The sequence below is a fragment of the Panthera uncia genome, chromosome B1 (assembly GCF_023721935.1).
Source record: "Panthera uncia isolate 11264 chromosome B1, Puncia_PCG_1.0, whole genome shotgun sequence".
Classification (NCBI taxonomy): Eukaryota; Metazoa; Chordata; class Mammalia; order Carnivora; family Felidae; genus Panthera; species Panthera uncia.
The window spans coordinates 19,727,642-19,742,217 of NC_064811.1; the positions used below are offsets into that span (position 1 = coordinate 19,727,642).

The 14,576-nt window shown below is 46.5% G+C and overlaps 1 protein-coding gene across 1 annotated transcript in view; it reads left to right on the plus strand.

Moving 5' to 3' along the window:
- Positions 1-13,030: 13,030 nt before the first annotated feature.
- Positions 13,031-14,576, plus strand: part of ZCCHC4 (zinc finger CCHC-type containing 4) — a 53,801-nt gene continuing 52,255 nt past the window's right edge. The window contains exons 1-2 of the mRNA XM_049630408.1: positions 13,031-13,179; positions 14,176-14,294. Coding sequence (XP_049486365.1) covers positions 13,053-13,179; positions 14,176-14,294 — 246 coding nt within the window. The 5' untranslated portion in view covers positions 13,031-13,052. The remainder of the gene's footprint in view (positions 13,180-14,175; positions 14,295-14,576) is intronic.

The window sequence follows — 14,576 nt, forward strand, 5'->3', positions numbered from 1 at the left end:
TATCTTTAATAAATGGAAAGAGTGCCAGAATTCTCTTTTGACTAAGAATTTTGAATTGGAATAGACTGATACTTTAGTCCTGGCTCTGCCCCTTATCAGCTCTGTGTCGTTGGACAGATCTTGCAAACCAGCTTTCTCTCCATATGTAAAATATACAAGCTAATGATAACTTCAGAGGTTTCTAACAAGAACAAATAAGATATATTATGTGAAAAGTGTGGTACAAATTCTGGTGGTTATAGATTGGGTTTCTATCTGAGCAACTGTCTGTATTTTTTTTATTAAATATATGGGTTTTTTTTTATTTTAGAGAGAGAACATGAGCAGGGGAAAGGGCCAGAGGGAGAGCAAGAGCAAGAGTGAGAGTGAGAGAGAGAGGAATCTCAAGCAGGCTCCACACTACGTGTGGAGTCTGACATAGGGCTTGATCCCATGAGCCTCAGATTATGACCTGAGTTGAAATCAAGAGTCGAATGTTCAACGACCTGAGCCATCCAGGAGCTCCTGTGTGTATTAATGACATTTTTGGACTTTTGGTTTTAGATGAGGAGATAAGGCTACATGCACGTTTATGGGTTTGGATTATTACATAAAGAGAGTATGTGCACATGCAAATTTCTGGATTTGACAACATCTTGCCTGGAGCATGGTGACAGATTTGGAATCAAAAGACTATCTTAAAGTTCTCTGTTGTGTGGCATATGGGGTTGACAGGGGATTGAGAGGAAAAGGCACCTGAGGTCACTGGGTAAAAGAAAGAGATGTATCCAAATCTGATCCTCTGGGAAACTAAGTGACATTTCAAAAGGTGTTTGTTCAGAATCCTGACACCCAGCTCCAGCCAGGGAAATGTGAACCTGGCAGAGCAGAGATGGCTGGTGCCTGTGCCTGTGGGTTTTTGGGGGTTTTTTTCTTTTCTTTTTTTTTTAGTCCTTGAAATTGAAAGCATGTGAAGTCAAAAAGAAGCTGCTAATCTACTCTGTATACAAAGAGATGTGTTAATTTTTCTTTTGACTCCAAGAACCCTGGCTGTTCTGCTTACAAAATTCCCACCTGACAGTTCAGTCTTCTGAAACTATTGAGGCTCACAGAAATAGCAGAACAATCAGGTGGCCTTGCCTTTCCCAAGAGTCAGAGAGTTGTATAAACATTTCGGGCTGATCCCAGGGCTGCAGAGGAACTGCTTTAACCAGCTTCAGAGACGTTTCTGCCTGAATGCCTGTCAGGACAAATAAGACTGCCTTTTATCTCAGTGTGGCTTGGGGACCAATCCAGGAAGCTATTCTACCCTTCAAGTGTTTGTTTTAACGTGAGCTACTTAAAGGTAATCGGGAACTGCATTTAAACCAAGGTGCTGGTTTAAACCAAGGTCACCACTGCCCCAGCCTAGTTTCTAAGCAAGCGAACACCCAGCCTCACTTGCTATCCAATGCTGTGTGTGAGGAGTTGGAAATGCCTGATTCCCTGAATCTCTAGCTTAAATGCGGTTTATTTGCCTGGACAGCATCCCCCTTAATATCTTTTGAGGGCAAATATTACGGTCTTTAAGTTTCGAGAGTCTTTGGCTCAGGGCAATTTGTCAGTGTTGATGCAGAAAGTTGGCATATTTTGTGGAAGAATGCAGTCGAAAAAGCCTTCGACTCTGACTGAAGAGGTTGAAAGGTAGCAGAATATGCCACTCCCAAATACAGCACTTGGGCATAAGGATGATTTTGAGCTGAAGGTAATTGAGAAAAAGCAGATATAAGAAAAGCCCTTTGCCTTCCCCCTATATTTGCCTAAAAGCAGGACATAATATGTAAAGATGCCCCCCCCCCCACCACCACACACACCCCTACAAGGACAGAGGTTAATCACTGCAGAAAATTCTAGGTCCTTCTTTACCACCAGTTTCCCCATATCCTTGCCTTCCCACGGTTTGGTGCCCCTGGAAACTCAAAGTCCTTTCCTTTGTCTTGTCATGTCTCTAAAAACATTTTTGTCAAGATGCTGTACAAGCCCAAGTTTTAATCACTCCTTTGAGATACTGATCTCTAAGCTCCAGGGTGTGTGTGTGTGTGTGTGTGTGTGTGTGTGTCTCATGAACTGGATGCGAGTGTTAATGAACTTCTGCTGGTTTTTTTCTCCTGTTAATTTGTCTTTTGTTAGTCTAATTTATGGGGCCTCAGCCAGAAAACCCAAGATGGTTAAGGGAAAAGACTTTTTTCCTTCCCTTCAAGGTCAACTAGATTCTAGGGGAGGTTCTATTCATCATTTGGGGAAGTTATTTGAGTTTCCCGTGTGCATATGTGTGTGTGTTAACTTATTTAACAGCACTGATGAGGTTTTGGGGTGATGGTGGGGTTTGGAGCTGATGGCCAAGAAACAATTCTTGAAGATGTCTTTCGTGCACAAAGGAGATTTTATTAAAGCGTGGGGACAAGACCCGAGGGCAGAAAGAGCTGCCTTGGGGCTCTGAAGAGTGGCTCGTTATACACTATGGGGCTGGGGGAGGGAAAGTCAAAAGGGGAGTTGCCAAAGCGATTTTCATATGCTAAAGACTCACAGATGATTGGAGGCCAAGATACTGTGGCACTAAGGTTGTTTTTCCCTGTAGCAAAGCATTAACATTAAGACAGTAGGGAGTTCCTGGAGAAATGTTTTACTCTGCCAGCCTCAAGTATCTGTCAATGGGCTGCAGGTTATAAGGAAATTTAATTTAATCTGCCATTTCCTTCTTGTCTTTGTTCCCCCACATCACTGTGGAGGGGAGGGTGATGCTGAGGCTCCAGGAAACTCAGTCTATGAGTTTCTGGAGGTTAGGCTATTGATAAGATCGCCTTTTTCTTGTAATTTCACACGGGAGACCCATGTCCTGTATGACTGTGATCTCTAGCAGTTAACCATTTGTTTTCTGTCCTTTCCTGGTTTTGAGTAGGTGGGAGTGTCCAAGGACTACCACACATATCCCACCTGGTGGGGGGGGGGGTAGTGTAGCTTGTACTTTGTCCTCAGCCCACCTTATGCCCTCAGCACTCCCCCCATCAGTACTACCACTTACAGCGTTCTTACTTTTGCCATGTGCGGTGTTGAGTGTTATTCATGCTGTGTTGGCCATCTTCTCGTTGCCCGTCCAGACCTACTTTCCACTCCTCCCCGCCCCACCCTGCTCTATGCTCCGGGAGACTGACCTACATGGACGCCATCAACACGCAGTCCACATCTCGTCTCTGGTTGTTTTTTGCCAATAGGAGACACTGACAGATGAAAGATCTGAGGTCCAAAGGAGAAGCGTGAGGTAGGGGTTTTCATCCCTTCAGCTTCTTCCCTGTGGGCTTGTCGTGGTTGACTGAGGCCCTCTGCTGAAGGCCACGAGTCTGGTAGGGCTGCTCCTTCTGAGGAGGCAGCCAAAGGCAAGCTGGATGCAAAGCACAAGCTAGCAACTCCCCCCACCCCTCCCTTCAAAGCACCACAGGTGGAATCTGTGTGACATTCCTCAGGCGTTCCTGGCTGCCCTAAAGCTAAGAGAAGGAGAAAACCAATGACTAACTGATGGAGATCATAGTCATGCAGACAGAGTCTCCATCAGTTTAGAAATGTCTTAGTAAATTACAAAAAAAAAAAAAAAAAAAGGCAATCTTATCAGTAGCCCAACCTCCAGAAAACCATAGACTCAGTTTCCTGGAGCCCTAACACCACCCTCCCTTCCATAGTGAGGTGGGGAACAAAGGCAAGCAGGAAATGGCAGGTAAAATTAAATTTCCTTATAACCTGCAGCCCATTGACAGATACTTGAGGCCAATACAGCGTAGAATATTCCTCCAGGACCCCTACTGTCCTAATGCTAATGCCTTACTAGAGGAAAAACAACCTTAGCTGACAATAGCTAGGCCCCCAGTATCTTAGGAGTCCTCCTTTGGGTATGAAAGTCATTTTGGAGGCCTTCCTTTTGCCTTTACCTGCCCCAACTCCATAGAATATAACCAGTCACTCCTTACAACTCCATTGCAACTCTTTCTGCCCAAGATCCTGTCCCCGTGCTTTAATAAAATCATCTTTTTGTGCCAAAGACATCTCAGGAATTCCTTGTTCACCATCAGCTCCAGATCGCCATCACTCCAAAGTCAATTCCACGTCTCCCCTGCTGTTAAGGGCTCTAAGAGAAGGCACATTCCCCGGGTAGCTGAACTTAACCCTGCCCACAAGCTGGTGAGCTGTCCCCTTATGAAACGCCCCTCAAATTCCCCACGTGAGCGAGTCATCTGTTTCCCGCCAGGATCCTGAATGTCACACATGTGATCTCATGCCATTCTTCCTGCAAGCCAGAAGTATTATTATCCCCATAGCACACCCGAGAAAGGCTCAGAGATAAACAGCTGGCCTGAACTTACATAATTAATTTGTAAATGGTGGAGCAGGATTCAAAGGAAGGTCTTTGTGACTCAGTTGTACTACCTGCCCCTCCCCAGGGTGCGCTATATTGCAAGACCTCTGTGGTCCTAAACTTTACCCTTTGTCCTCTTTCTGTAAAAAATGCTTTGTGGACCCCCTTGACTCTCTTAAAATGAAATTCATAGGTAATATAATCTACCTAAATGCCTAATTTTTTTTTAAGTTCATTTATTTTGAGAAAGGGAGAGAGTGTCCACGTGCGTGTGAGTGGGGGAAGGGCAGAGAGAGAGAGAGAGAGGGAGAGAGAATCCCAAACAGGTTTAAAAATTTTTTTTAATTTTTTAATTTACTTTTGAGAGACAGAGAGAGACAGACAGAGCATGAATGGGGGAGGAGCAGAGGGAGAGGGAGACACAGAATATGAAACAGGCTCCAGGCTCTGAGCTGTCAGCACAGAGCCCGACACGGGGCTCAAACTCACAGACCGTGAGATCATGACCTGAGTTGAAATCAGGTGCTTAACCGACTGAGCCACCCAGGGCCCCTGAATTTTTTATGTATACAGGACATTTTGAAATCGGAGCTAAACTAGGAGATTCATGTAGAATCACTACCAAGGTGGCTCAAAAATATTCACTCTATCCCTGCGCCTCCGTGGGAGAGGCGATTACTCTTACTTTTCCCTCCTCGATGTTGGGCTCGCCAATGTAGCCCGCTTTGGCCGAGTGGAATAACAGCAGGCTAGACTGAAATAAGGCTTGAAGTGTGCTGTGCAGGGGGGGCTTGGCCCCTTGCACCCCTGCCATTATCGTGAGGTGAGATTCTTCCAGCCACCTGCCACCCCTGCAGCCTGGCTCCCTGGTGAGACGCATGCAGACGACCTGAGCCCAACCCAAGCAAGGAGCCCAGCCCACCTGACCAAGTTTGGAGCAGAACCGCCCAGCTGAGCCCAGCCTAGATCAGTCAACAACCCCCCACCCCGCCCCCGCCCCCGCTCACCCAAGATGCATGGGGGAGAATGCTGTTTTAAGCCACGTTTTTCTGGACTGGCTTGCTCACCAGAAATTGCTGACAGATACAACCAGGACGACTGTGACGGCTATAAAGGCAGATACAGATGGGTTGTTTGGGGGACTCAGATAACATGGGCCACGTTGCTATAGGTCATGTGGGTTTCCCACAATGGTGCTCCAATCCTGCTTTTCCTTCTGGACAAAGCATAGTTTCTCCTTGATATACACAGCAGTGCATTCCTGGCATATTCAGATATTTTAAAATTCTATGCAAATACTTTGTGTTTGTGTAAATCAAAAAGTCTGGGTTCAAATAAGTATAGATTATTCGCCCACATAAATGTCTTTCTGGACTCGAAAAAAGCTGTGCGACCTTTAGTACAATTAATTCCTTTTGCAATTAATTCTTCATTGCACAGGACTGTTCTGTTACAGGTTATTTGGCATCTAACTCCTACCCTCCACATTCCAATAGGGCCCCTCAAAACCCTGTGACAACTGAAGACACCTCTGCCCATTTCCAAAATGCTCCCTGGAAGGTGGTTTGGCCCTTACTGGAATCACCAGATGAGGTGACTCAGTGGTCCTTCCAGTCCAAATAGTCTCAGATTTTCTGAGTCTGATTTTAGTTGTCATTTAATCAGTAAATACGTATTAAATGTCTGTTACGCATCAGCACTATGGGTATAAGAATTACATGGGGCACCTGGGTGGCTCAGTCGATTAAGTGTCTGACTTCAGCTCAGGTCATGATCTCACAGTTCATGGGTTTGAGCCCTAATTCAGGCTCTGTGCTGACAGCTCGGAGCCTGGAGCCTGCTTCAGAGTCTGTGTCTCCCTCTCTCTGCTCCTCCCCGGCTCATGTTCTGTCTGTCTTGCAAAATAAATAAACACTGAAAAAAAATTAAAACAACAGCAACAACAACAACAAACCCCTGACGTGCATTCGAGCTGCTACAGGAACACGTAAGAAGAGCATCTGACCTAATCTTGGGGGCTCCTTGGAGGAGGTGATGTCTAAGCATTGCTGACGGAGGAACAGGCGCCCATGAGCAAACAGGTAAGAGGGAACAGGGGTAAGAGGGAACAGAGGAGAAGAGCAGGCGGCAGCCCCCCCCCCCCCGAAACCGAGACTGCAGAAGGAGCTTGAGCACTGGGCTCCCACAGACCTTAGTTCAAACCCCGCCTCAGCTCTCATCCAGAGCCGTTAGAATAACAGCTTTACTAATTGTTCATTACATCCCAGGCACTCCAGTGAGTGCCCTACAAGGATTCTTTCCTTTAATCCTCCCAAGAGTCTTATTAGCCATCCCTCTGTTATAGAACGAGAAACTGAGGCACAGCAAGGTTAAGGTTGCCCGAATTAAAAGGCAGTGGAGCCAGATTAGAACCCAGACAATGTGACTCCAGGACTAACATTCCTCACTCCCACCTGCATGATCTGACCCCTGACCCTACTGCCTCCTGTGCAAAAGGAATACAACAATAATTCCTGCGAACTGGCAGATGGATGAAATATTTACATATTGAAGGCACCAGGCCCATTTGTGGGATGTTTTGAAAGTTATCATCCAAGTTCAATCTTTCCCTTTTTTAAGTGAGAAGCATCGTAATCCAGAGAGTATACAGTGTATATAATTTTAGTTACAAATCACATTAAAAAAAATTTTTTTTTTAGTATTTATTTATTTTTGAGAGAGAGAGAGACAGAGCACAAGTGGGGGAGGGGCAGAGAGAGAGGGAGACACAGAATCTGAGCTGTCAGCACAGAGCCCCACACAGGGCTCGATCGAACACACGAACCGGAGATCATGACCTGAGCCGAAGTTGGACGTTTAACCCACTGAGCCCCCCGGGCATCCCACAAATCACATTTCTGAAACCTGAAGTGCCATATTCAAAAAGCCTATGTGAAGGTCAAGTTGGGTTACACAAACAAGAAAACATGAAACCCAAGTAGCTTAAATAAACAAGGGTTTATTCTCACATCAAAGACGTGTAGTTAGGTTGGTGGGAAAGCAAACTGGCACAGCCACTCTGGAAATCGGTGTGGAGGTTCCTCAAAAAAAAATAAATAGAAAATAGAGCTACCAGCGATTCAGTGACTGCACTGGTAAGTATTTATCCAAAGGGTACAAAAATGCTGATTCGAAGGGGCACGTGCCCCCCCGATGTTTATAGCAGCACTATTGACAATAGCCAAAGCATGGAAAGAGCCCAAATGTCCATCGATGGACGAATGGATAAAGAAGATGTGGTATATATATTCAATGGAGTATTACTCGGCAATCGAAAAGAATGAAATCTTGCCATTTGCAACTACGTGGATGGAACTGGAGGGTATTATGCTAGGCAAAATTAGTCAGAGAAAGACAAATATCATATGACTTCACTCATATGTGGAATTTAAGAAACAAAACATGAACATTGGGGAGGCGAAGGAAAAATGAGATGAAAACAGAGAAGGAGGCAAACCATAAGAGACTCTTAAATACAGAGAACAAACTGGGGGTTGCTGGAGAGGGGGGGGTGCTCAATGAGTGAGGGGCATTAAGGAGGGTACTTGGGATGAGCACTGGGTGTCAAATATCAGAGATGAATCACTGGGTTCTACTCCTGAGAGCAATACTACACTGTATGTTAACTAAGTTGAACTTAAAGTTTTTTAAAAAGAAGTATATTTCGACCAGTTCCTCCTATCTTTTTGCCTTCTGTCTCACAGTTACCTCAAGGCCCAAGATGGCTGCTGGAGCTTCAGCCATTACATCTGCTTTCCACCAGAAGGGAGGACGAAAGATGAAGAATAAGGAGATACATTGTCCAGCGGAGTCAGTCCCTTGAAGGGCCTTCTGTGAAGTCCCACGGAGGATTTCAATTTAGTCTGGGATTAGGACTGACCGATGGTAGGGTACAGAAGGGCACCCCGAGACCAGGCAATGCCTCGGGACGGGTCACATGCCAGAGCTCCCTGTGCATCAGGCTGAGGACCCACTCTGGCTGAAGCATGTCTGCCTCGGCTCTACCCCTGCCCTTTCCTGCTCCTCTGACCTCTTTACAAGTTTCTCCTTCCAAACACCACTTGCAAAAGGATCTGCACCCCAGGCTCCATGTGTAGGAACCCCATGTTCTTTCTTAGCCCAAATCTGTCTTTTTATAATCTCACCTGGGGCCGGCCATGGTGAATAATCCAGAATAAATGGATTCTCTTCCTTAGAGTGGCCCCCTGACCTACTTGAAGGCAGCCGTAAAGGAATAACGCGACGACTAACGTGTACACGTCACTGGGCTGGTGACAAAGTGCTCTGTGAGTTTTTGCTCACGTACGCTGACCCTCCCAGTCCTTGAGGGTAGACGTGGTTATTTTTACAGGTGAGGACACCGAAGTTCAGAGAGTGACTTCTCCAAGGTCACTTGGAAGATAAAATAAAGAGCTGGGCTGTCCGGGAGGAGGATGTCAAACCCAGATGAGGCGTATGTTTGCGAGGGCTGCTGTAACAAAGTGCGACAGACCAGGAGGCTTCAAACAACAGAAATGTATCCTCTCTCAGCTCTGGCGGGGTCAGCAGCGTGAGGCTCCCGTCCAAGGCTCGAGGGCAGCATCTTTCCTTGTCTCTTCCTAGATCCTAGGGACCCCAGGCGTTGCCTGGCTCGTGGCGTCTCCATGTGGCTTTCTGTGTGTGTGTGTCTGTGTCCTCTCCTCTCCCCAAAAGGACACTCTCGTCGGATGTAGGGTTCACCCGAATCCAGCATGATATCTCCTCTATCCTTAACCGATTCTACCTGCAAAGACCCTATTTCGAGATCGACATTCTGAGGTTGCGGGGGGATATCAATCTTTGGGGGACACTACGGAACCCAGGGAACTTTGCTTTTAGTGGATTTATTGATCTCTGGGTTTCATTTCTATGTGAAGGAACAGTCACCTTCACGCACATAAATGCACGTTCTCTTCTGCACCTTGTTCCCAGCTCTCACACTGGAGGGGCAAACGCGGGCGGCATATTGACGGGGGGGGGGGGGGGGGGCGCGGCAGGGAGAATGGAGAGAGGGGTTAGCTGGTCTTGACCGGAAAGGAGCTTCAAGGCAAATTAGTAGAAGGTACATCCGTGCCATATTATGGCTGCGGCCATAGAGCCTCAGTTGGCATTCTTGTTGAAGTTTATTTATTTTGAGAGAGAGCGAGAGAGTGTGGGGGAGGGGCAGAGAGAGAGAGAGAGAGAGAGAGAGAGAGAGATTCCCAAGCAGGCTCCATGTTGTCAGCACAGAGCCTGATGCAAGGCTCAAACTCACAAATTGAGAGATCGTGACCTGAGCCGAAATCAAGAGCGGAATGCCTAAGGGACTGAACCACCCAGGAGCCCCAGTTGACATTCTTGGGTGTGACTGACAGAACGCACCTCATCTCAAACTGGCTTAAGGAGAAACTTATATGACCCACATAAGCGAAAGCTTCAGGCATGGCTGGATCTAGGTGCTCATGTGGTATCCTCATACGTTCCCATTTCCTAATTCTGCTGCTCTCCTCTTATTGACTTTTGGGCCAAGGCAGGTGCTCCTTAAGGGGTGGGAAACTGCAAAACCCATAACTACCACAAATACCAACAGCTACCTGGTTGCTCCAGTGAAGAGCGCTTCAGTGACAGATTGTGTCACCGGCTCCCCTTCTTCACCCCCTTCTGACCCACTGCCCTTTGCCATGTAACTTCGCAATGCTTGGCCGTGCGACTTGCCCGAACCAAAAGCCTACGGTGGAAGTAACAGTGGCAGCCCCAAGCCCAGGCTTCCCGAAGCTTGTCCCTTTGTCCTAACTCTTGAGCTCCGGCTGTTTCCATGAGAAAGACATGTCCAGACTGGCCCGCTGGATCCAGGAGGAGCACGAGAGCCACATGGAACAGAGCCGAATTAGCTCGGCCAACGCGACCCTAGACAAGCCAGTCACCTACCCCAGGCGAGATGGGAAAGCTGAACCTGTGCGGCACACGAGAAATCAACATCACGGATGCCACTAAGACGGCAACATTGAACTACTGTAGTTTCTTTCCCAACCGTTCTAGCAGAAGCGCCCGGGCATTTGCCCAAACCCAAGCCAGTCCCCGTGGTTCTTCCTACCTCTCCAATCACGTGAGCTAAAGTTGGGGAGGGTTGCCGAGGGAAACTGGGGTTCTGGCACAGAAGACAGGGAAGTCGGTCAGGCATCACCACAAAACGCTCCTCTGCCTTCAACCCTTTTCTCTGCGGTAGATTTGGAGATTGGAGAGCTTCCATTCTACTGGCAAAGTGAGGAGTAAGACTTCCGGGTCCCGTAGGAAGCTGGGCGGTTTGCCCGTGTCCTCTGGTGTGGGGGAGTCGCTGAACTGGACCCGTCTTAGTGGCCTGGTGTCAGAGACTATGCTCTGCGAGCCCAGGGTCCGGCTCTGCGCTCAGGGCTCAGGAGACCCACCTCCAGCTCTGCCACTGGTTTCCTTTTGAGCATCCTTCTCTGTCCCTCGGCTTTCTTCCACCCAAGGATTTTCCTGTACAGATTAGTCGATAAGAAGAAACATCCCCAGCTTATTGTTGTGAAGTCAGAGTCTCGCCCCTCTCAGCAAATATTCAACACGCACGACTTTTACCAGCTATGTCTGAATATAAGGTGAGGGTTTTTTTTTTTTTTTCTTCCCAAAATTTTCCCCTGGAAAAGGGGGAACTGCCTTAATTTTGAAACCTTCCGATTCTCTCACACTAAAGGGTACTGTACCTTATTTGGGTCGACCTTTGTCATACTTGTACTGTTGGGGGAAGCTTACCCGTTAAGGCTGGAAATCCATACTGTCTTCGGCTGCTTAGAGAGGTCACCCCACAGAGTCGGGAGTTAAAGGGAGAATTAGAAAAATACGGATTCAGTGACTATTTTTGGTGATAGGAGTTCATGAATCCAACTGCAAATTTTGTAAAGAAGTGTTTTTACAGATCACAAATCTGTACCTGGAAGAAAAGTTTTTCCAATAAAAGTGTTAGTGTTAATGAAAATGGGTAGTTAGGTCTTGAGATGAAATTTCTCAAAGTATCGTCATGTTTGGATCTAGAGGGTTTTTTAAAAATTTTTTAAAGTTTATTTATTTATGTTGAGAGAGACAGAGACAGCGCAAGTTGTGGAGGGGCAGAGAGAGACAGAGAGAGGGAAAGAAAGAGAATCCTGATATGGGGCTTGAATTCACGAAACCATGAGATCATGACCTGAGCTGAAACCAAGAGTCAGACCCTAACTGACTGAGCCACAGGCACCCCTGGGTCTAGAATTTTCTATCCAAATGACATATAAGTGCAGATAACGTGCACTGGCAACCAGTGCTGGACAGCTTGAACAGGGACATCGTTATGTCAAAGTCCAGATGCTGAAGGTGCAGGTGAGAGAATCGAGTGAAACCGCTGTATGAAATGTGCATGAAAAAGAGCAATATTTCTAAATTAATATGGCGTAGGACTAAATGTGTGATGTTAGATATGTGTATGTAAATCAATTCTTTAGAACTATAAGGAGAATTTTACTTTTCCACCCATAACCGTGCGTATGTGCGTCTGTATGCTATAATGTCTTGAAATTGGATAGACTGATTCTTCCTTCTTTATTATTTTTCAAAGTTCCTTTAGCTACTCTAGTTCCCTTGCTTTTCCTATAAACTTCAGAATAATGTCTTTACCTGCAAAAGTCTGGGATTTTGATAGAAATGGTGTTAAACGTGTACATGCACTAAACCTGGGGAGAACTGACATCCCTGCTATGTTGACTCTTAACATAGTGACACAGTCTCTACATTTATTTAGACCTCTGATTTTGTCATTAGCATTTTGTAGTGTTCCACATACAAGTTCTGGACATGTTTGTTAGATTTACACCTAAGTATTTCATTTATCTCAGCAGTTGTAAGTGGTATTTCATTTCTAATTTGGGCGTTCACGTGATCATTCCTAGAATATGGAAGTAGGATGGGTTTTGTATGTTTCCTTATCTCATATCTTGCAACTTTGCTGACCTCAATTTCAGCTGGAATTATTTTTGCAGATTCCTTGGCATTTTCTATGTAGACAATCATGTCGTATGCAAAGAGGGACAGGTTTATTTCTCTCTCTCTGATGTATAGATGTCGATGCATATGCAACGATAACGTTCAACTGTTAACAGTTGCCCAAGAGGTAGAAGATGACAGCGTGACTCTCACTTTGGGGAAGAAAGAAGAGGATGTTTCCCTCAAACGCGGTTGCTGCAGCTATTTCTATTGTCAGCTACTGGTGGTGGTGATGCTGCCTTTTGGTCTTAAAACCCCACCAAATCTTTGCTCCAAAGAGTCATCTCATCTTTTGGCTTTATTCTTATGAGAGGATGGTGCTTGGGGTGCTAAGGGTAGAGCAGATAATAGGTGAGCTTATTGCACAGGTCCAATAAATTGCGTGCAAATATCCCCCTCCCCCCCCCCTTTTCCCCAAACCCTTACCCTGGTCTGCCCGCCAGGGACCCCTTTGGGGGCAGCCAGGGGCAGAAGAGACTGCCTTTCGGGGCGTAGCCTCAGCCCCGGCGGTCTCAGCTCCTCCTAGACGCGCGGGGGCGCTGTGAGTTCCCCGTGCCGCGTGGCGGCACTCTTTCTCAGACTCCTTTGTTTGCACGGAGGCTTTCGGGACGGTGGCGGGAAGATGGCGGCCCCCAGGGACTGGCTGGGAGCGGTGGAGGAAGAGGGGAACTCGGGTCTTCAGGGGAGCTCGGGAGTGGAGGTGGTTTTTCCTTCTGATCCCGCCACGCCTGCCCCGCTGTGCCCTCACGGTGGGTGCGCGTTTGGGCTCTGCCGAGCTTTCGGGCGCAAGGGGCGGGGGTTAGCCTGAGGATGCCATGGGCTTCTTACGGCTCCCAGATTTTCATGCTCTCTACCACCATGTGTGATCCCTAGAAAACGCCCTTTCTTCGGGACGTAGTGTTTTCAGCTTATTTAAGACACTGTCATAGGAAGTCCTCACTGTTGCGGTTTTGGCTCCGTGGCTGTTACATTCCCCTCCCCCCCTCCCCGCCAAGGGAAGAGACAGTCTAAGCAAAGGGGATGCATGTTATTGAGTAAATCCGTTGCCAAGTACTTGTGGATTTCATTGGTTGTTTTGATATCTTTATTTTAAAAACTTAGAAAGAGGGGCGTAGCTAGTCGACTGAGCCAAAGACTCTTGATTTCCGCTCAGGTCTCGATTCCAGCGTGGTGGGATCGAGCCTCCCCGCCCCTCCCTCCGTGCGCTGAGCATGGAACCTGTTGAGGAGTGTCTGTGTCCGTGTCTCTCTCCCTCCGTCCTTTCCCACGCCTCGTGCGCTCTCCCTCTCTAAAATAAAAGATAAAAATTTAAAAAGAAAGGGAGAAGAATAGCGTGAATTATTGCTTAGAAACCAGACCTAGTTTTTCTCTAACTTATGGAGAGAGGATGTGCCCAACTCCAAAAGCCCAAATTTTCACTGAAAGGATAACTGGGTGGAGGTGGCAAAATGCTCAGTTCTCTGGACCCTGGCCATGTTTTAGTCTCAGGAGCCAGGTCATTCATCATGTAGACAGCAACTGACTACGGCATTTTCTTTCTGGAGAGACTAATTTGTAAAAGCCATTTCTTCAGTCATCAGTGTCTAAACATTGTGACGGGGAAAAAAAAGTAATTAAACAGAGTGTAGGTTGAATTATGACAAATTGTGCGTAAAACCAAATCAAGCTTTATTTAAGGGCAGTGAAAACTAAGAACTTGATGTAGATGACGATTGTTGATATGTTTTGTCCCTTTCTGGAACTAGGACCCACTCTTCTGTTTGTAAAGGTGAACCAAGGGAAAGAAGAATCACGGAGGTTTTATGCCTGCTCAGCCTGTAGAGATAGAAGAGACTGTAATTTTTTTCAATGGGAAGATGAAAAGGTATATCAACTTTGTGGACATATATGTTTTTATTTTTGATGTATGTGACAATTTGTTTGAGAATGTGTGAACCAATAAAAACGCAGTTTGAGCATTAAATGAGATAAATCTCTTTGGATAGATGAAGACATGGTTTTTGGGTCAAGGGACTGGAGTTTAGACCTACTCTCAACTTAACTCTGATTACTGATATTGTAAATAACTGTCTCAAAGACAGTTCCCTTTAAGATTCAGAGGTGTTAGTATAGATTTCTCCCTGACGAGTCTAGGTTGTGATCATTT